Raw genomic sequence first — 27,527 nt, forward strand, 5'->3', positions numbered from 1 at the left:
TGAAGTAACATGACATTATTGTTCCAATAACAGGCACCTGGATGGGGCACCTAAGGGAAGTGTTCAGAAAGACATGTTTGTTGAGAGTTCTTACCGTGAAAAAATAAAAAGGTTTGGTGACTTTTCTAAGATAATGAATTCAGAAGCATCTGAAGTCTTCAGTATTTGGCCTCTGAAGGAGACCGGACACGTATAGGGCTTTTTATAAATCATCAAGCACGTGGGTTCTTTTTGTTATTCCCAATTGGTTGCCTTGTAGATTCCTACTAAAACCCTTAATGAAAAGGACTATGCTCTATGCTTGTTCTAAAGAAATACCAAGTAATAGTAGGACTAGAGAAATATGCATGGGACAGTAGCACTGTCAGAAGACAGAAAGGTGACTATCCACTGCTGAGGAACAGATCTCTTATACGAAATGTTTTCATTTGACAGACAGGAAGCTGAAAAAAACTTTGGCATTTTTATTCAGACATGTATAAAAACAAAACAAAAAACTTCAGTGATACAACAGACATTTTCCCTCAGTTCCCCATCCAAGGGGACAGAGGTGTGAAGCTGAAGCTGGATCTTCTTTCTGTCCTGTCTGGAAGCTTCTCACTGCTAGATGAGAATGGCTTCTAAAAGTGGATCTTGGGGATAAGGAGTGAAGATCATATACGGCACATGTGGATTATGGTTTACACAAAGATGTCCAGTTATTTTTCCTTCTGACTACCCCCACCACCACTTCCTGAGATGAGATGTCTGGCTATAGGAGGAGGATGTGGCTGTTGGGGTTAGACTTGATTCAGTGCAAAAACAAGAAACGGTGCCCTGTAAACAAGGGCTGTGACTTAAATCAGTTTTCCTTGGCACCTTACAGTAAGAGCACACGCACAGGAATTGGGAGGATTTTGCATCCTGGACCTACTGCTTAATTTATTTCATCTCTTTAAGGCTCAGTTTCTTTTTTTTTTTTTTTTTTTTCCCTGTAGAGACGGCATCTTGTTATGTTTCCATAGGCTTGTCTCTAATTCTGGGCTCAAGTGATCTTCCCATCTCAGCCTCCCAAAGTGCTGGGATTGCAGGCATGAGCCACTGCGCCCAGTTCTACAGTTTTTTTTTTTCTTCTTCATTTTTTTGTTTTTTAAGAGTTGGGGTCTTACCATGTTGGCTAGGCTGGTCTCAAACTCCTTGCCTCAGGTTATCCTTCTGCCTCAGCCTCCCAAAGTGCTGGGATTACAGGCATGAACCACCATGCCCGACTTCCCTTTTTGTGAAATGAGATAATATCTATGTCACAGAATTGTTGTAAGGATGATAAAGGACTAAGTGAGATAACGTAGGTGAAGTTTAGTATGATCCCTGGCTCATAGTTAAGTGCTGAATTATTATAATAGTAATCAATATCTACTCCTAACCTCTTTCTTCACAGATTTTAAGCTTCTGTCTTTCTAAGGGGTGAAGAGTCATAAAGCAAAATTACACTTTCCTCTGCTAGGTTTCCTCCCTTTCCTCTTCTTGACAGTCTGATGGGAAACAAAGGCACACATAAGAGCCTAGTTCCAAGTAGTCAGAGCCTGAGAGGAAGGGATATGGAGAGTAATCCTTCATATCTCCAGGAGTGCCTGTGAAGAAGCTGAGGAATGGGACTGGGAAAGCACACAAAATAAGGAAAACCTCCTTTCCTGGGGTTGGGAAAGAGAAGAAAGTGCACAGCTGGCTACATACCATAAGAATTTTGTGTCAAAATGTTTAAAAGCCTCCAAAGGTTGAATGGAATTGTCTGGGACTGGGGAAAAGGGGCTGTGACCTGGGAGAGAGAGGGAATAGGGAGAAGAGGGTACCCTCTAAAGGCACTAGCTGCCATTAAATGCTCCCTGAGTGCCACAGGGAGCAGGAGTTACGTTCTCTGGGCATTAGCCTTGGGGAAAAGCCTGCTATGCCAGTAATCAGGGTTATCAAAGGCAGAGTCTGTAGCCTCTAAGCTACGTAGAGTTTTTAGGCGGGCGTAATGGACATGGGGGGCCTGATGTCCAGGCCCCTGAAAAGCTCTCATCTCTTCATACCCTTGCTCAGATGCTGGGCACGCCCCCATGGCTGCATAATCACCCCCAGGACCACTTCCACCTCGTTGCCGATTCATATATTCATAGTCTTCATCTGGAGTTGTGCCAGCGGTGGGCATGATTGGTACAGGGTGGAGTGGGCAACTCTGTGTGCTGCCCAGAGAGGCACTGAGGTCTGACCCCACATCCATGTACTCATAACCCAGCTCCTCAAGGGAACTTGGCCTAGGGGGACGAGGTGGACTGTGCCTTCTCCTCCGGTTCATGTATTCATACTCCTCATCTTCATCTTCTTCTTCAGTACCCAGGACAGAACTGAGACCCACTGAAGAAAGGGTGCCTTCCCGGGAGGAGGGAGTACCTGGGGGTTGAGAAGAAAGGATAGGTATGCGGATAACTTCATGGGGGTAGGGGAAAATTTGAAAAAATTAATAGGACAGAGAGGCATATGATCAGAGAAGAAAAAACAAGAGGAGCCCGGGGAAAGGATTTGAGGAAGAATTGAGGAAAGCCTCAGGAAGAGTCAGGCACCTTTGAGGTGTGTATCTGGCATGACGTAACCGTTGACATCCTCTTCCTCTAACCCTGGTGGGGAGAGTGGGGTAACAGGAGTAAGCAGACTGTGGCGCTGGGAATGGTAGGCGCTATCTCCGCGTGGCCGTGGGCTCCGGCTCCTGCTCCGGCTCCTACACGTTGACACTTTCTCCTGGAGCTCAGCCTCAGAGCCTGTTACATGGCCCTCTGATGACTCTGATGCCAGGCATCCCCGTGGCATTGGGTGTAGAGAGACTGGACGGGGGCACCATTCACTGCTCCCAGAAACTGCAGACTCCTAAGGAAGAAAATAAACAGAAAATAATGCAAGGAGATTTACATGATGAGGAAAGAAGAGACATTTGTTTAGAAGGAAATTGAGTTGTTCCCTGCCTTTTTTTTTTTTTGTTTTTTTGAGGTAGAGTCTTGTTCTTGTTGCCCAGGCTGAAGTGCAGTGGCATGATCTTGGCTCACTGCAGTCTCCGCTTCCCTGTTCAAGTGATTCTCCTGCCTCAGTCTCCTGAGTAGCTGGGATTGCAGGCACCTGCCACCGTGTGCAGCTAGTTTTTGTATTTTTAGTAGAGATGGGGTTTTGCTGTGTTGGCCAGGCTGGTCTCAAACTCCTGACCTCATGATCTGCCCACCTTGGGCCTCCCAAAGTGCTGGGATTACAGGCGTGAGCCACCGCACCTGGCCTTTTTTTTTTTTTTTAAGAGACAGGGTCTTGCTGTGTCACCCAGGCTGGAGTGCAGTGGTACCATCTCAGCTCACTGCAACCTCTCCCTCCCGGGTTCAAGCGATTCTCCTGTCTCAGCCTCCTGAGTAGTTGGGATTACAGGTGTGCACCACCACACCCAGCTAGTTTTTTGTATTTTGGGTAGAGATGGGGTTTCACCATGTTGGCCAGGCTGGTCTCAAACTCCTAACCTCAGGTGATCCACTCTTTCTGGCCTCCCAAAGTACTGGGATTACAGGCATGAGCCACCTCGCCCGGCCCTCGCTGCCTTCTTTTTTGCAGGACACTGATTAAACCTCAAAGGTTTCTAATGTCTTCCACACTACTCCTATCAATCTGATCCTAAAACCCAGCCTCTCAGCATCAGAACTTACCTGGCAAGCCTCCCCAAGATTACCCTGGTTCATGGGCATGTATCCAGATGATGGACTTAAAAGGCTCTGGCTCTAGGATGAAAAAATAAGGAAAAGGTTAAGATGAAGGGAGAAATCTATATTCACCATGGGGGCCTTTAAGTAGTTAATCTGGGTATCTGTAGGGTTTGTGAGGGTTCAGGGTGCAAAGTGTTGGGTAATTAGAAGGTGTCTTACCCCACGTGGCCGATTAAGTGTTCCAACTGGTAGGCTGAGGGCGGAGCCCAGTGTGGTGGTTGCCAGGTTGTCCTCCTCTGCTTCCAAGTCTAGGTCTAGGTCTAGTTCTGGCTCCAGCTCTACTTCCTCTAGCTTCTTGTTCGTCAGACCATGGGGCTCTGGCCCAGGGGCTATTCCAGGCCCACTCTCTCTCTATATCGATAAGTGATTGTTAGGGGGAATCCTGGTTCCAGCCAACCCTTCATTTTTCTAAATTTCCTTAGTATCTCCTACTCCCTGCTCACCTTTATGACCAGATACCGTGGTGGGTCTCGGGCCATCCTGGTGAACTCATTGGCTAGTTCTTTAAAGGTTGGGCGAATGTTCTCATCAATCATCCAACCTAGAGATAAGATGTAGGAGGTAGAGACATAAAAGGGAATACATCCATGGCCGGGCGCGGTGGTTCACACCTATAATCTCAGCACTTTCGGAGGCCGAGGCGGGTGAATCACCTGAGGTTGGGACTTTGAGACCAGCCTGGCCAATGTAGTGAAACCCCGTCTCTACTAAAAAGACAAAAAAATTAGCTGGGCATGGTGGTGCATGCCTAAAGTCCCAGCTATTTGGGAGGCTGAGATAGGAGAACTGCTTAAACCTGGAATGTGGAGGTCATAGTGAGCCAAGGTCACGCCACTGCACTCCAGTATGGGCGACAGAGTGAGACTCCATTTAAAAAAAAAAAAAAAAAAAAGGGAATAGAGCCACAAGAGGAGTACAGAGGGAAGTAAGAAAATGGCCGCGGTCAGGCCGGGCACAATGGCTCATACCTGTAATCCCAGCACTTTGGGAAGCTGAGGCGGGCAGATCACCTGAGGTCAGCAGTTTGAGACCAGCCTGGCCAACATAGTGAAACCCCCTCTCTACTAAATATAAAACAATTAGCCAGGTGTGGTGGTGGCCGCCTGTAATCCCAGCTACTCCAGAGGCTGAAGCAGGAGAATCGCTTGAACCCGAGAGGCAGAGGTTGTAGTGAGCTGAGATTGCACCATTGCACTCCAGCCTGGGTGTAAGAGTGAGACTCCGTCTCAAAAAAAAAAGAAAGAAAGAAAATGGTTGGGCTCAGCTGGTAACTCACACTTGACCATCACCATGTAGACATCAATTGTGCAGATCTGGGGCTGTGCCAACCGCTCCCCCTTCTCTAGCAGGTCTGGTACTTCAGCCAGTCGCAGCCCTGCATAGGGCTCTGCCCCAAAGGTCATCAACTCCCAAACTGTCACACCTGGTGCAGGAAGAAATGGACTAGTCACTGGCAAAATAGTAGACATGGGCATGAAGTGAAGGGCAGGCAGAACCTGATCTGACATAAAAATCTGAAGTGCTTAGAGATTCTAAGAGGGGGTCTCAAAAGGTAAATTTGAAATTGGGGCCAGTGATGGTAGAGAGGGCATCCAGATGCACTGACCATAGCTCCAGACATCACTCTGGTGTGTGTATTTCCCAAAGTGAATACTCTCGAGGGCCATCCACTTAATTGGAGTCTGCAGATTAAAGAAAGAGGTATCACAAGTTTATTTCCACACATTTTCTTAGCATTTCCAAGTCCCAAGTTCTTGACCATTCTTTTCTTTGGTGTTCTCTGAACTAAAATATCTGGCATCTGCAGCCTCCACTCCTTGAACTTACCATGAAGCATCTGCTTGCCTCCAGAAGAGACCACTGGCTGCTCCCTATCCCCACGCTTCACTCTACCCCCACCTCCTTATCCTTTGTGTCACCTCACCTTGGCCTCACTGTATAGCAGCTGCTTATCATCAGGAGGCAGCAGGTCAGCCACACCAAAATCTGCCACCTGAACCTGACTGGGTGACTTGAGTAGCACATTTCGGGCAGCCAGGTTTCTATGCACCATACCGTGTTCTTCAAGGTAGTACATACCCTGTAGGTAGAGGGGAAGAAAGTATTCTTAAGGTTGGGGGAATCAGTCACTGAGATCTGGAATTCTCCCAAATCTTGAAGGTACCTCTCAGCAGCAGTCCCCAACCTTTTTTGGCACCAGGGACCGGTTTTGTGGAAGACAGTTTTTCCAGGGGAAAGGGAGGGTTGGTTTTGGGATGAAACTGGTCCACCTCAGATCATCAGGCATTAGTTAGATTATCATAAGGAGTGCACAACCTAGATCCTTCACATGCACAGTTCACAATAGAGGTCATGTTTCTAAGAGAATCTAATGCTGCCCCTGATCTGACAGGAGGCAGAGCTCAGGCAGTAATGCAAGTGATGGGGATTGGCTGTAGATACAGATGAAGCTTCACTCACTCTCCTGCTACTCACCTGCTGTGTGGCCCGGTTCCTAACAGGCCATGGACCAGTACCGGTCTGCAGCCCGGGGGCTGGGGACCCCACCTCTCAGAACTTCAACCTTCCCACTTTTTCCTGGCTGGCCCTCAGCCAGGCAGTTCTTATCACAGAATTCCTCCAGGCTTCTCTCACCTTGGCAATTTGTACTCCCCAGTTGAGCAGCAGCTGTGGCCCCAGTGCCCCCCGGTGTTGTCTCACATGATCCAGCAGAGAACCCAGAGGCAAGTACTGAGTGACAAGCTGCAGAGATGACCCTGGGCATAGTCCCAGCAGCCGCACAATGTGGGCATGGTCCAGGCTGCCAATGGCCAGCATGTGCTAAGAGACACAAAAGGTGATATCTAGGAAACCAACAGGTTCACATACACTCAGCATGTGCACAGCCAGCCCAGGCCCCCCGCCAACATTCTGGCTAACATAGTAGCTGCTGAGAAGCACAGGACCGTGCTTCTACATGATTGTATCTAATATTGTCCTCTCTCCTAGCAGCATACAGAATTTCCTTCACTTACATCTGTCACAGCTTGAAAACTTTGCCGTCCACTCTTGTCCTCAATGATTTTAATGCAGACTGGAATCTTGATTGATTCACCCTCAGGGATCCACACTCCCTGGGAAGTTTGGGGCAGCAGTTGGCATAAGGTCATTCTCCCTAGGTCAGTCCTTTGCAAAAATCTTTCACCCCTTTGTCCTAGATGCCTTCCCCACCTCTCCAGAATTCCTATGGGTCACTCACTTTGTGCACAGTTCCAAAGACACCCGAGCCAAGCACTTTAAGCTTCCTTAACTCTGTCTCTTTGAAGATTCTGGCCAAGACTTTGTTAGCCTTCTCACTGGGGTCCAGAGGCTCTATGCTCTGAGGAGCAAATGGGAAGGAGGTGCTCAGGAAAGGCTATTCCCATGTCCCACTCCAACCCGCTCCCCATAGGTGAATGCCAAAAGTGGCAGAGCCGAAAGGGCAGGAAGAGGAAGGACCGTTAGTCCTGGAATGCATCATAGGCATATTGAGGTACAGACCCTTAGAATTGAGGAAGTTATTTGTGCTCATGAGATCAGGAATCAGGGTTTTCCCTTTGATGGAGGAACATGAAGTGGGGAAGGAGACAGCTAGGGAGAGTTGGTAATACTATTACCACTCTGAGTACCTTTTATACCGTGCTCTGTGCTTTCCAAAGCACTGTCACATACATCATTCCCCTTTAACCGTATTGCCATCCTGGAAGGATAAATGTTATTTCCTCTGTATAGATGCATAAACTGAGGCACAGAGAAGATAAGGAACTTCTTCAAAGTCATGTGGCAAATTAATGGCAAAATCAGGACTAGAATGCATGCCTCCTATTTCGCTGACCAGTGTTCTTTCTAGGGGACCACACTACTTCCTTGAAGAAAGGGATCAAATCTCTGGGGAAAGAGGAGGGGAGTGATGTTCATGTCATCATTGACCCCTGGGTGCACAGGGTACCACTCAAAATTAAGCTATAAAGAGACTTCCGGGGCATGGAAAGAAAGAAAGAGAGAGAGAGAGAGAGAGAAAGAAAGGAAGAAAGAAAGAAAAGCAAGAAAGAGAGAGAAAAGAAAAAACAAAAGCTAAGTACTCACCTCACCCCGTTCCAAGTATCGCCTCATAGCCCTTTTATTCTGAATCCGGCGCCCACGCCAGTAGAGAAAAGTGCCGCCCAGCATCATGAAAATCACTACCAATCCTGCTATCACTGTCAAAGCCATTGTCAGATGGGTTTTCCTATGGGATATATAGAAACCCAACATTATCCTGGGTTTGTATCTTCCTTACAAATGTCAACTATACTTGTGCTGAAGGTATGATGCAGATCTAGGGCAAGAAATTAACATTCACATATATATCCTTAAGCACTAGAGGGACCAACCTAAATCTGGACCACTCTTCGACTACTGAAAGTTAATTTTAGGAAGGGAAGTCCAGAAGCCTGCATTCTTGAGTCCCAAGTGTCCAGTGATCGTGGACTGCGTACATAAAAGGCCAGAATGAAGAGAGCCTTGCTCTTCTCTCCAGGTAACCACCTCTCTCCCAACTCTCAAATATCCCCAGTTTCCAGAATCTCCAACCCCATCATACCCGATCAGCACCAGTGTTTGTCCTAAACAGTCTTGAAGCTCTGGTCCTTTACACCTAGGGAAGAAAGTCACTACCTTAAATGAGAGCTTGGACAACAGAGGCTCAATTTCAACAGCCTCAATATACAAAAGCTTGTTTCAGAACTTACCATGGCATCCCATCCTGGAGCCCAAAGCTGATGCCAAGACATGGCCTCCACCCCCAGCTCACTAGCTCTCCCCAAGCCCCTCTTCAGTGAAACCCTCTTGAACTGAGGTTATTCCACGTTCCCAAAACTGTGGTGTAATTTTGTGTTATTACTGATTTTCCCTTTCTCCAATCCTTCGCTACACAGCTGAGAGTGATTCTTTTTTTTTCCTTTTTTTTTTTTTTTTGAGACGGAGTTTCGCTCTTGTTGCCCAGGCTGGAGTGCAATGATGTGATCTCAGCTCACCGCAACCTCCGCCTCTTGGGTTCAAGCAATTCTCCTGCCTCAGCCTCCCACGTAGTTGGGATTACAGGCATGCGCCACCACGCCCAGCTAATTTTATATTTTTAGTAGAGACGGGGTTTCTCCGTATTGGTCAGGCTGGTCTCGAACTCCCTACCTCAGGTGATCCACCCGCTTCGGCCTTCCAAAGTGCTGGGATTACAGGTGTGAGCCACTGCACTCGGCCAGCTGGGAGTGATTCTTAAATCACAGCCTCTCTCTTCTTTCTGCTTCTGCTTCCCTCACCCTAGTTCTGTGCTCCTACCCTTCCACCTGACCCCCTCTCCTTATTATCCCATCACTCACCCCTGGGTGCAGTTCTCATGGCAGGGCCGACATTCATTCTGAACATCTGGGTACTTGTAGATGGGGCCCTTGGCACCTAGGACTCCATGAGGGCAGCTGCTTACACAGTGGGGCCCATCTCGAAAATGGGCACATTGAGCACAAGTATCAGAGCCCTGAGTGGAAGAGAGAAGGTCAGGAAGAATCAGATCCCAAGGTCAATTCCATACCTCCCAGCAAAGACCAACCCAGACATTCAGGATCTTCTATCTGCAGGCCCTAGCATTATCTGGCCTCTCTGTGCTATCCTTAGCCATATCATTCCCCAGATGCTCCAAGTATTGCCCTTTCTCTGTCTCCCTGGGAGATCCTGGTGCTGCTACTATACCGAGCCATTGCATGTGGCAGTGCCCTCCATGGGTTGGCATTCCGGGTGGCAGGAGAAGCATTCAGCCTCATGGGCAAACTCTCGAGGCTCCCTGCAGTGGGAATAAAGGGAGAGGGGTCACTTCCAAGTCCTGACCTTCATGACCTGGTCTCCTACCTCACTCCCACCAAGGCATATGCAGAAAGCTGTCTAAAGGCTTTTATTTTATGCCACCTGAACAGTTCCATGGCAGGGCCCCAACCCCACCCATCTTTGACTGGCTCCCCTCACTGTACCCATTCAGAAAGTTGCAGTGGGTCACACAGACACCTCCTCGGCTGTAGTTTTGACAGGACAAGCACTGACCAGGGCCTGGGCCCCAGCATCCCCCAGAGGAGCACAGTGGGTCACACACTTTGCCCTCTGCCACTGGAAAGGAAGGGGTGGGTTAGGAGAGGAGTCTGAGGACTCCCAGCAAGCCCTCTCTTCATTATTCTTTCTCGTTACTGCTTCCAGCCTAACAGCCCCTTTCTCCTTGGTTCCATCCCTCAACCCTACTCCCACGTCTAGGGCGGAATAGTCCTTTCAGCTCTCTCCTCCCTGACTCCCTGTTCTCACCACCCAGCAGACCCTTTCCCTCACCGCAGTCTCTACGCGGACGATTATGCTTGATGTCTAGTCGCTCTTCTGTAGGCCCCCGAAGCACCTTGGTCCAGTTTAAAGAGTGGTGGTAGCAGAGCTGCCTATTGGCACTTATATAGATACGCCCAGCACTAATTTCCTTCAGGGATCGGAAGCCCAGAGATGTGACATTCAAGTTCTTCATGATCAACAATGAGAAGCCCCGGCTGAGAATAAGGAGACAGGATGAGAGGAGAGACTACTAAGGGAACATTAACTATTCAACGGATTCATGTTAGTCAAGAAATTTGCTCAGTGCTAGTCAGATCCACTGAGAGGGAATCCCCCTCCTTTTGCCTTTTCCTCATGAAACTCTGAAACCCTTTGGTTTTGAGGCACTGCTGTATGAGATGGTGCCTTGTATTTTACTCAAGAATGCCTATGACACAGGCCTCATTGCCCGAAGATGCCACTTCCGCCATAGTCTTTACTCACTTGTAGAGGCTTCTGCCTCCAATGGTTGTCAAGTTGGAAAAAACACTGAAGTTGTGCATGTGGGGCGGCCAGGACTGGATGTTCAGGTAACCTGAGGGGTTGGAGAGAGGCATATGGGCAGGCAGACTTCATCTTTCTTGGGTTCTCCTAGCTCCTCCCCTGTAACTTGGGACATGATTTTCTCAAGTAGTTATACCACAATTTATGCCAGTGGTTCGCCTATTTTAGAAAGGCCAAACTCTCTACCACTCACCTGTGATCTCCCGTACTGTCCGGAAGACATTGAGCTTCTCTGGGTCCAGGGCAGGGATCTTGTGCCAGGGGTCTCTGAATAGAACAGTAGAAACCAGTCAATAAGGTAAAGGTATAATTCAGTGGCAGTGAGCACACCAAGCCTCAGAATTTGGTTTCTAAATATCATTCTCCACTGAAAGGAAACATTCCTTGGAGAAATGGCTGGGATGGGGGAACTATAATATGAGCCTAGAGCATCTTGTGCAGATAAGAAAAGACTCAAATAATTAAGGGTACAGCCCAAAGAACACAGGAGCCAGTTTGGAGGGGCTGGCTAAAATAAATAATGATTGTAAAAGATTATAACCATTGACTAGAATAAAATAAGTATCCGTAAGAGTAAACAAATAGGAAAGGAAGACTTTTTTTCCTTTTTGTTCGAGACAGAGTCTTGCTCTGTTGCCCAGGCTGGAGTGCAGTGGCAGCAATCTCGGCTCACTGCAACCTCCGACTCCTGGGTTCAAGCAATTCTCCTGCCTCAGTCTCCTGAGTAACTGGGACTATGTGTGCACCACCACACCCAGCTAATTTTTGTATTTTTAGTAGAGATGGGGTTTCACCATGTTGGCCAGAATGGTCTCGATCTCTTGACCTTGTGATCCACACCTAGTGATCCACCTGCGTCGGCCTCCCAAAGTGCTGGGATTACAGGCATGAGCCACTGCGTCCAGCCACATGTGGTATGTTAACATTTGGAGGATCTGGGTAAAGAGTATATGGGGGGCCGGACGCGGTGGCTCACGCTTGTAATCCCAGCACTTTGGGAAGCTGGGGCGGGTGGATCACTTGAGGTCAGGAGTTCGAGACCAGCCTGGCCTACATGGTGAAACCCTGTCTCTACTAAAAATACAAAAATTAGCCGGGCATGGTGGCACATGCCTGTAATTCCAGCTACTCAGAAGACTGAGGCAGGAGAATTGCCTGAAACTGGGAGGCAGAGGAGGCAGAGGTTGCAGTGACCCAAAGACTGCACCACTGCACTCCAGCCTGGGGAAGACAGTGAGACTCTGTCTTAAAAAAAAAAAAAAAAAAAGAGGCCAGGCATGGTGGTTCACGCCTGTAATCCCAGCACTTTGGGAGGCCGAGGCCAGCGGATCATGAGGTCAGGAGATGGAGATCATCCTGGCTAACACGGTGAAACTCCATCTCTACTAAAAATACAAAAAAATTAGCCGGGCGTGGAGGCGGGCGCCTGTAGTCCCAGCTACTTGGGAGGCTGAGGCAGGAGAATGGCGTGAACCCGGGAGGCAGAGCTTGCAGTGAGCCGAGATCGCGCCACTGCACTCCAGCCTGGGTGACAGAGTGAGACTCTGTCTCAATTAAAAAAAAAAAAGTATATGGGGAATTTTACACCATTCTTGCAACTTCAGTGTAGATCTAAAATTATGTCAAAATAAAAAAAGGAAAAAAAAACAGGTGGTCATAGTGGGTTTTTTTCCTCTCTTTTTCTGACACATACACATACACATATATTAAGTGCTGTCCTACAGTCTAGAAAGTCCCTTTGTTCTTTGTTGCTCCAAGGAGCAGAATGAGTGAAAACACCTAAAAGTCATGGGGAGACAGAATTTTTTTTTTTTTTTTTGAGACAGAGTCTTGCTCTGTTGCCAGGCTGGAGTGCAGTGGTGTAATCTCGGCTCACTGCAATTTCCACCTCCTGGGTTCAAGTGATTCTTGTGCCTCAGTCTCCCGAGGCACATGCACCACTACACCCAGCTAATTTTTGTATTTTTAGTAGAGATGGCATTTCACCATGTTGGCCAGGATGGTCCGATCTCCTGACCTCGTAATCCGCCCGCCTCAGCCTCCCAAAGTGCTGGGATTACAGTCACCATGCCCAGCCTGAAGACAGATTTTTATCCAAATTTAAAGAAGAACTTTTAGAAAACTTTAAGTAGGTTGGGTGCTGTGATCCCCAGCACTTTGGGAGGCCAAGATGGGAGGATCAGTTGAGCACAGGAGTTTGAGATCAGCCTGGGCAACATAGCAAGACCCTGTCTCTACATAAAATGCAAAAAAATTAGTCAAGTATGATGGTGTGTGCCTATAGTCCCAGCTACTTAGGAGGCTGAGGTGGGAGGATCACTTGATCCCAGGAGGTCGAGGCTGCAGTGAGTCAAGATCACGCCACTGCGCTCCAGCCTAGGTGACAGAGCGAGACTCTATCTCAAAAAAGAAAAGACAATAGAAAAGAAAACTTTCAGAAAGAGGATATGCTGTTCCTGTCCCTCGTTCCTTGGTAGGGTGACACTGAATTGCTCAAAGATGTTCCTGAGGGGACCCAAGGCCTGGATGGAGGATGTGTTAAGCATTCTTTCAGGTCCTTTGTAACAGGCTAGAATTTTGTGACTTTGATTCCTAGTCAGCTCCACATAGGAAAGTTGAGGCCAATGAAATGAACTGTGAGGGGTGCATGGGCTGGGGTCTAAGGAGGGAAGGCAGGATCTCTAACCCATTGAGGCCGGTGATCAGAAAGTCCAGGTTGCCCAAGATCTTGGTGCAGTTCACAAATCCATCGATGTTGCTCGAGTCCACAGTCTGGAAGCGGCTCCCAGAGCCTGTGCCCTCACAGGCTATAAATGTAAGAGAGATTCAGTGGGGGTGGTCTGAGCAGGCTCAGAGGAAAGGCTGTCTCTTTACAACTTCTTACCATCTCCTACCCACCTTTGGGACATAGTCCCCCACAAGGCTCACACATCTTGAGTCCATTTTTATCTACTTCCATCTTGTCAGGAGGACAGGCCCTGACACAGGATGTTTGATCCACCACAAAGTTATCTAGGGAAGAGGAGGAGGACACCATTAGAGATGAGGGAAGAACACTACCAGCTACCAATGGAACCCTTGCTGTGGGCCTGGGCTCCCTCCGGCTCTGCACTGGATTTGTCCCCATCTGCCACCCTAGGTCCCTTAAGTGCTGCCCTATAGATTCAAAAGTCTCTTCACTATTTGTTGCTACAAGGAGCAGAAGTAAGGGTGATAGCTGAAGTCATGGGAGGACAGGACATAGGGGTCACTCACTGGAGTGGTTAGATGATCATAACCATTCACCAATCTCCCTATTTATCACCAACTGAATTCTTTTTGCCTCCCACAATTTTGTCTAAAATCTTGGATCTACTATTGTTGATCATTGTTCCTTCCCCTCAAACACTTACGGGGACAGCTGGCTACACAAACTCCTCCATACTGATACTTGGTGTGGGGATTGGGTTCCAGCTGGAAAGTTAGCTTATTGTAGACAAGAGGCTGTGGACAGCGAGGTACACAGGCTCCACTGTCATTGAAGTGCCGGCAGGCCTGGGAAAAAAGGAGGCTCATCAGATTTATGTTATGTGTGTACCCCCACCTCGTCCTCAAAGGCCACATCCCAACTTCAGAACCCAGGCAATGGAAAGAGTACATACAAAGCAGTCTGTGTCCTGAGGGCCTGAGCAGCCCCCAGCACACTCATCATGGCAGCACTGGTTAGGGTTGGGCCCAAAGCAGTGACCATTACACTGAGGAGCACAGATGGTCTTGGTCACTATGGAAGGAGAGAAAGCATGGCTGTTAGGGCTCCTAGGACTGAATCCTGAGGCCACTGCTCATTCCTCCCCCGCAGTGTTGACCCAGGCTTGGGGAAGAAGGGATATGAAAGTGTATGAGTAAAGTTTTTGGAGGAAAGTTCAAACCCACATGTCTGGCAGTCTTCTGGTCCAGGACCCCAGCATCGCCCCTTGCAAACCTCATGACAGTGGGGACCTGGTTGGGAAGGAAGGCAACACAAGGGGCCATCAGGGCTAAGAAAGGCTTGTTTGAATCAACAGGGTATGATGTCACTACACAGGCACCTCAATCCCGGGAAGCAAAAAGCCAGGGCTGTGTCCCTCCCTGCCCTTGGAGAGCAGGGCTGGGCTCAAGTGAACCTGTCAACAAGGGGTGGGGCCACGCCTCCACACTACCCAGTGGGCAGCTGCAGGGGAGGGACTGGGGCAAATGCCAACCTTAGTCCCAGTCCCAACCCAGGAACTTGGTTCCTCCTGGGCAAACTGAATATATGCAGGAATATATGCATGTGAATGGTCAGGGGAAGGTGGGCTCCGAGGAGAAGGGAGTATATTCTAGTGGAACAAGTAACAGATGTGAAGTCTAAAGATCTGGCTTCCCTGCTTAGTACCCAGGGAATTTTTTTTTTTTTTTTTGAGACAGGGTCTCAGTCTGTTGCCCAGGCTAGAGTACAAAGGCACAATCACAGCTCACTGCAACTGCAGCCTCCTAGGCTCAAGCAATCCTCTGCCTCAGCCTCCTGAGTAGCTGAGATTACAGGTGTGAACCACTACGCCTCTCTGATTTTTAAATTTTTTGTAGATTTTTTGCTATGTTACCCAGGCTGGTCTTGGACTCCTGGGCTCAAGTGATCCTCCCACGTTGGCCTCCTAAAGTGCTGAGATTGTAGGCATGAGCCACCATGCTCGGTCTGCTCCTTTTCTTCTTTTTTTTTTTTTTTTTTTTTTTTTTTTTTTTTTTTTTGAGACGGAGTCTCGCTCTGTCGCCCGGGCTGGAGTGCAGTGGCTGGATCTCAGCTCACTGCAAGCTCCGCCTCCCGGGTTTACGCCATTCTCCTGCCTCAGCCTCCGGAGTAGCTGGGACTACAGGCGCCGCCACCTCGCCTGGCTAGATTTTTGTATTTTTTAGTAGAGACGGGGTTTCACCGTGTTAGCCAGGATGGTCTCGATCTCCTGACCTCGTGATCCGCCCATCTCGGCCTCCCAAAGTGCTGGGATTACAGGCTTGAGCCACCGCGCCCGGCCTCTTCTTTTTTTTTGAGACGGAGTCTCGCTCTGTCGCCCAGGCTGGAGTACAGTGGCACGATCTCAGCTCACTGCAAGCTCCACCTCCCGGGTTCACACCATTCTCCTGCCTCAGCCTCCTGAGTAGCTGGGACTACAGGTGCCCACTACCATGCCCAGCTAGTGGTTTTTTTTTTTTTTTTTTTTGTATTTTTAGTAGAGACGGGGTTTCACCATGTTAGTCAGGATGATCTTGAGCTCCTGACCTCGTGATCCGCCCGCCTCGGCCTCCCAAAGTGCTGGGATTACAGGCGTGAGCCACCGCACCCGGCCTATCTGCTCCTTTTCTTGAAACATCTCCTCTGTAGTTTAGATTCCAGGGGACTGGCATGGTCTGTCCTGGTGGGCTGCTGAGTCAGGGACCTGAGGTGTTTGTTCAGTGGGGAGGCGGGTTCAGATCAGGAATGTAAGGATGATGGAAAGAAGGGAGTCACTCCGGTTTGGTGGGGTTGGGGAGCCGTCTTGATCACAGTCACTTACAGCTTCTGCCATTGTCCTTCACCACTATCTCAGCGTCTCGGTCCCTCACGATGTCCCTCCAGTCAATTGTGTCCATGTGACAAAGCTTATCATTCTTCTCAATATAAACACCCCCTGACAGAATCTCTGAGGTAGGGAAAGAAGTGACAGGGTTAAGGGCCACAGCAGTACGCCTCTTCCTTACCTCTCCACCCATCCAAAAGGACACCTGAGACTCAGGAGTGGGAGAACGAGGCAGACAGATAGGTCCAATTAAATCCAAGCTGCAGAGAAGGCTCCCTTTATAAGACGAGGAGTCAGGCCAAAAGAAACTCCTGCCTCCTCAGTCACCTGTCCAGATCCGGTTTAGCTAGTCGGGGAGGGGAAGGGAGAGAGGGAGAGAAGATTTCTGACTCAACATCCCCTCCCACAAGCCCTGCCCATATGTTTTCCAACTGACTGGGACAGGGAGAAGTAGAAGATGGACAGGTGGTTTTTAACTCCTATATTCCTCCAGCTCATAGGGGTTTGGTTTAGGAGAGCAAAGGTAGAATTCCTAGGGAAGGAGGGACATCCAGGTATACTGTGCTTTGGTTTTTTTTTTTATTTTTTTTTTTTGAGACTGAGTCTCACTGTCACTTATGCTGGAGTGCAGTGGTGCGATCTCAGCTCACTGCAACCTCTGCCTCCCAGGTTCAAGTGAGTCTCCTGCCTCAGCCTCCTGAGCAGCTGGGATTACAGGTGCACACCACTATCCTCAGCTAATTTTTTTTTTTTTTTGTATTTTTAGTAGAGACAGGGTTTCACCATGTTGGCCAGGCTGGTCTCAAACTCCTGATCTCAAGTGATCTGCTCTCCTTGGCCTCCCAAAATGCTGGGATTACAGGTGTGAGCCATCACACCTGGCCTCCAGTACATTGTACTTTGAAGTTAGAGAAATGGTAACAGATCCGGCTCTGACTCCAGCCCCACCAGGACACGTGGTTCCTTTCCCTGGAGTAGATGCCCCTAGCTCCCCCTACTGGGGGCCCTCTATTGCTTAGGGAGCAATGGACCATTAGACAGTTGCCAAGGTGACAGGCACCTTGGAAGAGGCACTTAGAGTGGGCAGCCTTGGGTCATCATCAAGGAGGTACCAGTCTGAGGGCTGAGGGGTGAGGCCGGAAGGAACCGTCGGGAACTGACCGGTGAGCTGAGTCAAGCGAAGCTGGCGCAGAGCGTGGCTGGAATTGGTGTTATAGTTCAACATGACGAAGATGGCAAACTTCCCATCATAGACCTGGGTCCCTCGCACCACGCGGAGATTGGGCAATGGTAGAGTAGAGAACTCATTCATGGCCACGAGGACATAGCCTGTCACTTCTCGAATCCACTGTGACAGAGCAGATTATGTCAATGAGAGAGACAACAGGGCAAAAAAATCTCAATCCCCTCTCCTCCTTCAGGCATTAAAGACTCTTTAACTCTTAATTCTTCCTTCTTTCTTTCCTTTCTTTCTTTTTTTTTAAATTTGAGACAGAGTTTAGCTCTTATTGCCCAGGCTGGAGTGCAATGGCGCGATCCTGGCTCACCACAACCTCCGCCACCCGGCTTCAAGCAATTATCCTGCTGCAGCCTCCCAAGTAGCTGGAATTACACACATGCGCCACCACATCTGGCTAATTTTGTATTTTTGGTAGAGATGGGGTTTCTCCATGTTGGTCAGGCTGGTCTCGAACTTCTGACCTCAGGTGATCCGCCTGCCTCGGCCTCCCAAAGTCCCGAGATTACAGGCGTGAGCCACCGCACTTGACCATTTTTTTTTTTTTTTTTTTTTTTTTTTTTTGGTGAGACAGGGTCTCGCTGTCACCCAGGCTGGAGTTCAGTGGCATGAGCTCTGCTCACTGCAGCGTAAAACTCCTGGGCTCAAGCAATCCTCCCACCTCAGCCCTCCAAGTAGCTGGGACTACAGGTGCGTGCCACCATGCCTAGCTAATTTTTGTATTTTTGTAGAGACAGGGTTTTCCCATGTTGCCCAGGCTGGTCTTGAACTCCTGACCTCAAGTGATCTGCCTTCCTCGGCCTCCCAAAGTGCTGGGATTACAGGCATGAGCCACTGCACCTCGCCTTAACTCTTGCTAATTCCTATTTTGGAGTAGGGAGTAGACTGTGTCACACTACTGTGTCACTTCTGGGAGTGAAGACAGGCAGCTTTCTCCTCAAAGCTCCTCATGCCAGGAGGGCCCTTTCCTCATCTCCCTAGGTACCCTCTCAGTCCTCAGGTGTCTCTCTGCGCTAGTCCCTGCTGACCTTGCACTACCACAGAACACCACCTGCCCCTGCCCCTGCCTCTGCCCCTGTCCCCTATATATCCCTGGCTACAACAGCGAGACCATAGGTCCCAGATTACAGCCACTGTCCCCAGAAATATGCAGGTTTGGATCTTAGGAGCTCCTGAGTCTTAGGAAGGGTGAACTCCAGCAGAAGGTAGCCCTGAAGAGGGAAGGAGGGTTCTAGGGGAGAATAAAGAGGAGCAGGTTGAGGAAGGAGGGTGGCGGGCACATTAACCTGCAGGAAGGAGAGGTCGGCATTGTGTCCCGTGAGCACAATCTCAAGGTTCCCCATCACCACCTCACACCTCTCGTAGAGCTTGTACAGTGTCTGGTATTGGTTCTCAGCATCGCCGGTCACACTCAGGCCATTCAGAGTCCCAGGACACACTGTTCAAAGCAGAGGGAAGAGTGGCTGAGGGCTGGACACAAATTCTCAGCCCATCTACCATCCCCCAAGATCACCCCCTTGGTTGCCCTCTTCCAGTTACATTAGACAGGATCAGAGGGCATTTGCCTCCAACCCTCCCACAAGCGATAGGCAGAAGCTGTAGTGGCGTGAGAGCTTTCTCTCTTCTCAGAATCCCTTTACCATCCCATGAATGGGAAGGTGAAAAGATTTCCTTTTTCTACCTGGGACCCCTCTGTGCCTATTTTGGGTGCCACTTTGGGTACTAAGGGGTTAATAGAGAAGGATGACAGTGAATTTGTTTCCCTCCCTAGAAAAGAGAAGTTAGGAAAGGGTCGAAACTTTGATTACCCTCCTCTCCCCCTCCAAGTAGGGCACTCACTTCTCTACCCTCATCCTGCCTCTCTCTAGGTCCTGGAATAAATATCTCTTTGGGGCTAGTACACAGCCCCTATTGTGTCAACTGAGGGTGGGATGGGGGCAGAGGGTGGGGGCAGTGCCTGGGGCCACAGTCCAGCCCACAATGAGGCGATTCTATCCAGGAGGGGGGCTGCCCCACCCTATCCCTAGACACCCCGTCCTCAGCAGCACTGCCCTCCACCCTCAAGCCTTGGGCTCAGACAAGTGACCTCAGTATAGGAGGGAGCTCTGGCAGTGGTGGGGAAGGGGGGGTCAATGGGAGCTTTGTCTTTAAAGCTGGAAGATAAGAAGCTGGTTGCCTCCCCCCGTTCCTAAACTCAGGCTTTCCTTCTCACTTTCTCTCCCTATCCCAACACACTCTAGCAACCTCAGCATCACTTTCCAGCCCTAGAGTGTTTTTTAGCAAATACAGAGACACCTGGAGAGAAGTAGTAGGAGATGCCCCACACTGAGCCTCCACCCAATTTCATTGTTAGAAGAGGTTCATGAAAAAGCCTTTCACCATGGCAATCTTCACCCGCACTAGGGGAGAGCCTAGACTAGAGGCACATGGCATGTCAGCCTTGGGAGTTCATTCTTTGCAAATGTGGTGGACATTGGGCTATGAGAAATCCTGGACTCTGAAGCCCTAACCCAGTCTCTTTCCCCTGGTTCAGCGAAAGACCATGTGTGGGGTGGGGAATAGGGGGTAGATACCACCTGTTCCAGCCACCCTTCCCTGAGGCAGTGGTAGTCAGTGGGAGGCAACAGTGGGAATGGAGGGAGGGAGACCAGTGAGGCCCCAATCCCTCTTATATACCCCCAGTCTGACTTCTTGACCTTGGAGGGCTCCTTATCACTCCCCATGAAGGCTGGCTAGCCCCAGCAAAGAGAGCTAGTTCCAGAGGAGCTGGTAACTCCAGGGTCCTTGGGTTGAAATGAAAGAGACTAGGAAGGTTAGTCATTTCTGGAACAGCCCCACCCCAATCCCCTTCCTGGCAGGACACCCCCTTTCCCAAGTTATAGTGCCAACCCTTCTCCCCAGATAAGGGAGGAGCCAAGTTTTCTGCACAGGGAAGTAGTAGTGTAGGCACACACATACACACACAACATACACATGAACACGTACACATTGGTCCTGCTGGCCGAGGAACCTATAGTTGGGTTTCCTTGCAGGAAGTATTTCAGGTGGCCCCATCTATCCCACGTGCCCGTATGTGTTTGTGCAGACTTTGTGTCTGTGCTTGGAAGGCTACAGTGTTAGAGGTAGCCCAGTTCCCTGCTTCCCTGAGGGTAAAGTCCATATTACACAAACAGGGGGCAAAGGGCCTAGGCAGGAAGGGAGCACAAACAACACGTCTGGGGAGGAGCTAGGCAGCTTGGGGAGCAGGGCAGGGGAAGGGAATCATAAAAATCCCTCCTGTACCCAGGGACCAGGAACATAAGGAGGGGCAGTGGCACAGGCCCTCCTTTGGTAGAGAGCACTAGGGGTGGGATAGAGCCAGAATCTCCAGCCCCTCCTCAACCAGAAGCCTCCCCTCCAACATCCCCCACCCCCATCAGAGCCAGGACAAAGGGGCTATAGAAGGACTGAGACAGGGCCGGATGCCCAGAGGCTGCAGGACCCAGATAAAGGGTAAAGAGACCCAACCATGCCTGCCTCCTGCCTACCCAGGGAGGGTGGCCAGACTCTGGTACTCCTGGGTTTCTGGGTGAAGATTGCAGGAGTCTGGATGGGACAGTTATACAGTCACCCCACTGCTCCCTCCCACGCCAGTCCCCAGACCACCCCCCTCCACCAGCTGGGAGTGTTCACATCTAAAAATCCCAGGATCTAAATTTAGGCCCAGCAACTGTGGGGGAAGCACAGGTGGTTTCTTCCACTCCCACACTGGGGAAGGGGCCCTGGCTGTGCCAAACCCCAAGCTGAAATCTGGGGGGAAGGGAGGAGATCCACAGAACTTCAAACCTCAGGTGTCCGCGGTCCCAGAGACACCCCAAAGGGGTGGGCTCAGATAGCATGGGAGTTGGGGGAGGACTGGAGAAGAGCAATCCAGGGCTCTGTCGAGGGTCCTCAGACAATAAGCAAAATGGGGGCAGGGGGCACAAGATGAGATGGGCCCAGGTAGGACTCCCCAAGGCAGGAGGCTTAGAAAGTAGTAGAGGTGCCCTCTTGATCCTCCGGTTGGGGAGAGAAAAGACAAGAGGCTGGACATCCTTGCCCCTACAGTTCCTGGCCCAGCGCCTTGTGTATAGTAGATGCTCAATAAATATGAGTTGGGTTGACCTGGATCTTGACAAAGAGATGTTGCTCAAGCTCTGCTATTCTGAGGAAAGCGGGCGCCAACCTCTGTTGGGCCTCCCGCCTGATGTCACCTGAACTTGGCCCTCTGGTTAATCTCAGACCTCCCCAGGGCAGGCTCACTCACGGAAGAGGAGGTGCCGCTCCGGTTTTTCCAACACCAGAGAACAACAACCCCCTCCAACCTTCTGTAGCTCCGCCCTGTCGGCAAAACAACGAAACTAGGAGTAGCAGAAATCGGTGCGGGGTGGGGGGCAGGAGGCTGGCGAGCAAACCGAGACCCTTCCGCCAAGGCCCCCACCTCCAAGCACCTCTTGTTTACAGAATTAAGGTCCCTGCTCCGCTCCCTGCAGGGCCCCTCAGAAGTGTGAACTACTGTTTCGGCCTCAGCCTCTTTTGGGGAGACCAGTTAGAGGGTCGACGACGCTCTGGGGAAGGGGGCGTGAGGGTCCAGGAATGCCGCCCTCGGCCGGACCACGCCGATAACCCGAGCCTGATCGCCCCACTCCCAGGTGGTCCCGGCGTACCGGGGGCACCACCCACACCCCCGCGCCGCCTGAGACCCTGCCCATGCCCTTAGAGGCTGCGCGCACTGGGTTCCGGCTCCCAGGTGCCGAGCCCGCCAGTGCTCTCGCGCCACTTACCTGCCTGAGAGTTGCCCACCTCGGAGCCCCGGGCCAGGTTGAAAAGCAAGCCCAGCACCTGCAGAGCGCCGTTCGCCCTCATGACTCCGCGGAGGGTGAAGGGAGCCCAGCCGAGTCCGGCCCGGGGGCCCCTAGACTAGGACATCCAGGCAAGAGCCACCTGAACCGCAGGCGAATTGGTGGCTGCTACGGCGCAGCGGAGGTTGCAAACTGCAATCGGAGCCGGAGCCGGAGCCGGAGTCCGGGGCGGGATGGCAGGGGAGGGGTGTGTGTGTGTGAGAGAGAGAGGGAGGGAGGAACGCAGAGGGAAGGGGGTGAGTCACGGCCGCGCCCCCTCCCGCGCGAGGCTGGAGTAGGGATTGCGGAGCCTCGGACTGCCCGCCCCGAGCGCGCCACGCCCCGCGGTCCCGCAACTTGGCGGAGCAGATCGAGGATGGGGCTCACCCTAATTTTTCTGCAGGAGCTGGGCCAAGGGGAGGTCAAGATTCCAAAAGCCCCCAGATCCAGGGAAGGGTAATGAATGAGGGAGTGGTAAGCGCTCCAAAGCCCTGCCCCCTGAAATTTGGCCTCGCCCATTAACCAAATCACTCAACTCCCCTAGCCGGTTGGTTCACTTGGTGGATTTTCTCTCAGAATGTGAATATTTCTCTCTGTGTGTTTTTGAGGGGGAGGGTGTTTTTTGCCTCACGTCCAGGCCACCTCAGTTTCTCCCAGACTCGAAACCCCATAACTCATCCACCCAGCCCAGGAACCCGAGCCAAAGAGGCCGCGTGAAATTGCACTGTCTCCGGCCGCTTCCTCCTCCAGACCCGGCGCCGGCCGGGCCTCTCCCGGGATTTGGATGGGGGGCGGGGGTGGTTTCCAGCCTGAGAACAGACCCCGGAGCCCGCCTTTCCACTTCTACCCCGGGAGGGGCTCCCGCACCTGTCGCCGTCCCCTCTGCTGCCCCCCACGGCCGCCTGGGAGAACAGCTGCCTCTCCTTCCACTCTGGAGTCTGGCCGCACCGTCCATGCGGCCGCAGTTCCCGCCGCTCTTCTGGGGACTCAGATGGGCACACACCAAGGCGCTCACACCCTCCCCGGTGCCTTCTAAGTCCAGGCTCGCGCAGGAAAGGGGTGGGGCGGTGAAGCGGGATGCGGAGAGGACACTAGAGACTGCGTCCACCAATGGCGTGGATCTCTGGAACCTCCAGCACCAGCTGCCCGGACTGGCCAGAGGCGGTCGGGCTCGCTGCGGGCTGCTGCCCAAAGCCCTGCTAGTCCCGGGACGGATCCGACCGGCGCCGCCTGGTGCCCAGCCTGTGGCAGTGGAGTCCCAGACGGCCTTGCATTTCAGATCCCTTAAACTGGTATTGGGGATCTCGCCCAGAGAGCCTAGTTATTTTCCCCAGAACTTCAAGCCTGAAGACTTCGAAAACAGTTGAGTCTTGATAAACAAAAATTTCACCCCTCAGGCCTAGCAAGGACTACAGGCTAACATTCCTTAAACAGGCTCCCTATTGATATGCAACCTAGAGGGCCTGTTCTGTATTGGAGAACCTCTGCTTTGGGGAGGTTGGCTTTCTCCAGATCACGTGTATAGCAGTCATAATAATAATAGCAACAACAAAACCATTAACATATACAGTATCTCCATATATCATTTCATTTACAAAGTGTGTCCTCAAACTTAGTGCCTTAGAGAATGTGTCACTTAACATAAAAGTTATATGATTTAGGCAACATAACTCTCCATTTTACAGAACTTGAAATGTGTGACTTCTCCAAGGTCATCCACCTGGTGACTGGTGACAGTGGTTGAGGTGATCAGGTGACTGACAAGTGGGGCTCAGACTTTTACTTAGAATTTCTTTCTCTTTTTTCCCCCTTTTCTTTCTTTCTTTCTTTCTTTTTTTTTTTTTTTTTTTTTTTTTTTTTTTTTTTTTTTTTTTTGAGGCGGAGTCTCGCTCTGTCGCCCGGACTGGAGTGCAGTGGCTGGATCTCAGCTCACTGCAAGCTCCGCCTCCCGGGTTTACGCCATTCTCCTGCCTCAGCCTCCCGAGTAGCTGGGACTACAGGCGCCCACCACCACGCCCGGCTAGTTTTTGTATTTTTTAGTAGAGACGGGGTTTCACCGTGTTAGCCAGGAGGGTCTCGATCTCCTGACCTCGTGATCCGCCCGTCTCGGCCTCCCAAAGTGCTGGGATTACAGGCTTGAGCCACCGCGCCCGGCCTCTTTTTTTTTTTTTTAAGACAGAGTTTTGGCCGGGCGCGGTGGCTCAAGCCTGTAATCCCAGCACTTTGGGAGGCCGAGATGGGCGGATCACGAGGTCAGGAGATCGAGACCACCCTGGCTAATACGGTGAAACCCCGTCTCTACTAAAGAATACAAAAAAAAAAAAAAAAAAAAACTAGCCGGGCGAGGTGGCGGGCGCCTGTAGTCCCAGCTACTCGGGAGGCTGAGGCAGGAGAATGGCATAAACCCGGGAGGCGGAGCTTGCAGTGAGCTGAGATCCGGCCACCGCACTCCAGCCTGGGCGACAGAGCCAGACTCCGTCTCAAAAAAAAAAAAAAAGACAGAGTTTTGTTCTTGTTGCCCAGGCTGGAGTGCAATGGCTCGATCTCGGCTCACTGCAACCTCTGCCTCTTGGGTTCAAGTGATTCTCCTGCCTCAGCCTCCCAAGTAGCTGGGATTACAGGCGCCTGCCACAACACCCGACTAATTTTTGTATTTTTAGAAGAGATGAGGTTTCACTGTGTTGACCAGGCTGGTCTTGAACTCCTGACCTCAGGAGATCCACCCACCTTGGCCTCCCAAAGTGCTGGGATTACAGGTGTAAGCCACCACGCCTGGCCTTACCGTCTGGCCTTACCTAGGATTTCTTTATTATTTTTGTATGATGTAGAGATGGGGAGGTGGGTCTGGCTATGTTGCCCAAGCTGGTCTTGAACTCCTGGCCTCTGGCCTCTGCAATCCTTCCACCTCAGTTTACCCAAATTGTTGGGATTTCAGGTGTGAAGCACCCTGCCTGGCCTTCCCTAGGATTTCTTACTGTTCTACTGAGACTGGAGCTTCATGTGTTCGGATTCACACTCCCATCGGATAACAGAGCTGATGCCACTTAAGGGTCTCCACTCCTACCTACCCTCCCCCACATTAAAGGGCTTTTCATTTTATTACTCACTCAGTCCAGCTCAACCTAGTATTCAGGGTCCAAGTTCTGAAGGAGAAAATCTTCCTTGGTTTCCTTGTTTATAAACTGTTGTATCTACTTATAAGACTGTTGTTTGGATTTTTTTTTTTTTTTTTTTTTTTTTTTGAGATGGAGTTTCACTCTTGTTGCCCAGCCTGGAGTGCAATGGGTTGATCTCAGCTCACTGCAACCTCCACCTCTCGAGTTCAAGCAATTCTCAGGCCGGGCGCGGTGGCTCAAGCCTGTAATCCCAGCACTTTGGGAGGCCGAGACAGGCGGATCACGAGGTCAGGAGATCGAGACCATCCTGGCTAACACGGTGAAACCCCGTCTCTAATAAAAAATACAAAAAACTAGCTGGGATAGGTGGCGGGCGCCTGTAGTCCCAGCTACTCGGGAGGCTGAGACAGGAGAATGGCGGGAACCTGGAGGCGGAGCTTGCAGTGAGCTGAGATCCGGCCACTGCACTCCAGCCTGGGCAACAGAGCAAGACTCCGTCTCAAAAAAAAAAAAAAGCAATTCTCCTGCCTCAGCCTCCTGAGTAGCTGGGATTACAGGCGCCTGCCACCACGCCTGGCTAATTTTTGTGCTTTTAGTAGAGACAGTGTTTCACCATTTTGGCTAGGCTGGTCTTGAACCTCTGACCTCAGGTAATCCACTCGCCTCAGCCTCCCAAAGTGCTGGGATTACAGGCATGAGCCACCGCATCCAGCTGACTGTTGTTTGGATTCAATGAGAAAAGTCAAGTGGAACTCTGAATTACTGTGCTCAACCTTTAAGAAGCATTCAATGAATGCTAGCTGTATCTTCTGCTATTTTCCCAACCCCAACCCTTCCCTCTCAGCTAGATCCCAAGATGCGATGGATTCTTCAACACTTAGGGAAACATCATGCTAAGCATCTGGGATATACACAATAGATAAAGCTGCCAGGTAACCGGCCAGCTCTGTTGGGTGCTGTCCTGACTGAATAAATGAAAATCCTAGATAAGGCCAGGCATGGGGTTTCACTGTGTTGACCAGACTGGTCTCGAACTCCCAACCTCGGGCGATCCACCCACCTTGGCCTCCCAAAGTGCTGGGATTACAGGTGTGAGCCACCAGGCCTGGCCCTACCTAGGATTTATTTATTATTTTTGTATGATGTAGAGATGGGGAGTCTGGCCATGTTGGCCAAGCTGGTCTTGAACTCCTGCCCTCTGCAATCCTCCCACCTCAGTTTACCCAAATTGTTTGGATTTCAGGCATGAACCACCATGCCTGGCCTTACCTCAGATTTCTTACTGTTCTACTGAGACTGGTGATCCGCCTACCTTGGCCTCTCAAAGTCCTGGGATTGCAGGCATGAGCCACCGCACCTGGCCCAGGATGTTTTCTTTTACTTTTATTTTCACAGTAAAATAATAGCCAAAGTCATCAGCTAAGAGTAAGGAAAGATAAAGGGATGCTGGAAAACTGCAGAGATTGTTCATAAATAAAGCCTCCCTTCTTTCATTTCTTCAGATGAATACAAAAATTAGCTGGGTGTTGTGGCAGGCGACTGTAATCCCAGCTACTTGGGACGCTGAGGCAGGAGAATCGCTTGAACCCGAGAGGTGGCGCCTGCCACCACGCCCGACTAGTTTTTTGTGTTTTTAGTAGAGATGGGGTTTCACCAGCCAGGATGGTCTCAATCTCCTGACCTCATGATCTGCCCCACCCGGCCTCTCAAAGTGCTGGGATTACAAGCATGAGCCACTGTGCCTGGTCCTTATTTGTTTTTTGAGACAGGGTCTCACTCTGTCACCTGGGTTGGAGTGCAATGGCGTGATCTCAGCTCACTGCAACCTCTGTCTCCTGGGCTCAAGCAGTCCTCCAGCCTCAGCCTCCCAAGTAGCTGGGACTATGGGCACAATCCACCACACCTGGCTAATTTTTGTATTTTTTGTGGAGATGGGGTTTCAACATGTTGCCCAGGTTGGTCTTGAACTGCTGAGCTCAAGCAATCCACCCACCTTGGCCTCCCAAAGTGCTAGCATTATAGGCATGAGCCACTGCACCTGGCCTACAAAATTTAACCTTCTGGGTTTTTTTTGAGACGGAGTCTCACTCTGCACCCAGGCTGGAGTGCGGTGGCAC

General features: G+C 50.6%; 1 protein-coding gene across 2 annotated transcripts; it reads right to left on the reverse strand.

The window, feature by feature from the left end:
* Positions 1-444: 444 nt before the first annotated feature.
* On the reverse strand, positions 445-22,591 carry ERBB3 (erb-b2 receptor tyrosine kinase 3). 2 transcript variants are annotated; one of them, XM_010377816.2, is made up of 28 exons: positions 22,238-22,591; positions 18,722-18,873; positions 17,360-17,546; positions 16,196-16,321; positions 14,562-14,627; positions 14,291-14,409; positions 14,042-14,183; positions 13,548-13,661; positions 13,336-13,456; positions 10,843-10,916; positions 10,590-10,680; positions 10,116-10,321; positions 9,770-9,902; positions 9,495-9,585; positions 9,128-9,282; positions 8,353-8,406; positions 7,857-7,998; positions 6,991-7,110; positions 6,767-6,865; positions 6,387-6,572; positions 5,677-5,832; positions 5,359-5,434; positions 5,029-5,175; positions 4,196-4,293; positions 3,912-4,103; positions 3,696-3,767; positions 2,583-2,883; positions 445-2,412 (listed from the first exon to the last, which is right to left on the reverse strand). In XM_010377816.2, exons 1-28 carry the CDS (start codon positions 22,317-22,319, stop codon positions 1,886-1,888), a joined length of 4,029 nt encoding a protein of 1,342 aa, XP_010376118.1. In that variant the 5' UTR covers positions 22,320-22,591; the 3' UTR covers positions 445-1,885. The 2 variants fall into 2 exon arrangements, with proteins under 2 accessions (XP_010376118.1, XP_030794628.1); XM_030938768.1 differs by lacking the exon at positions 18,722-18,873 and having other exon boundaries at positions 1,707-2,412; positions 22,238-22,367.
* Between the last annotated feature and the right edge of the window lie 4,936 nt (positions 22,592-27,527).

This window comes from Rhinopithecus roxellana, chromosome 10, assembly GCF_007565055.1.
Source record: "Rhinopithecus roxellana isolate Shanxi Qingling chromosome 10, ASM756505v1, whole genome shotgun sequence".
In the NCBI taxonomy this organism is placed as follows: Eukaryota; Metazoa; Chordata; class Mammalia; order Primates; family Cercopithecidae; genus Rhinopithecus; species Rhinopithecus roxellana.

What these genes read in the sequence shown, in the direction of transcription:
- ERBB3 (XM_010377816.2), bottom strand. Translation starts at nt 22,319, where the DNA reads ATGAGGGCGAACGGCGCTCTGCAGGTGCTGGGCTTGCTTTTCAACCTG. An exon ending in GAAGGACAATGGCAGAAGCT is followed by an intron (nt 14,628 to 16,195) that starts GTAAGTGACTGT and finishes CTTCCCAACCAG; the next exon opens with GTCCCCACTGTCATGAGGTT. An exon ending in GACAGTACGGGAGATCACAG is followed by an intron (nt 10,681 to 10,842) that starts GTGAGTGGTAGA and finishes CCAACCCCTCAG; the next exon opens with GTTACCTGAACATCCAGTCC.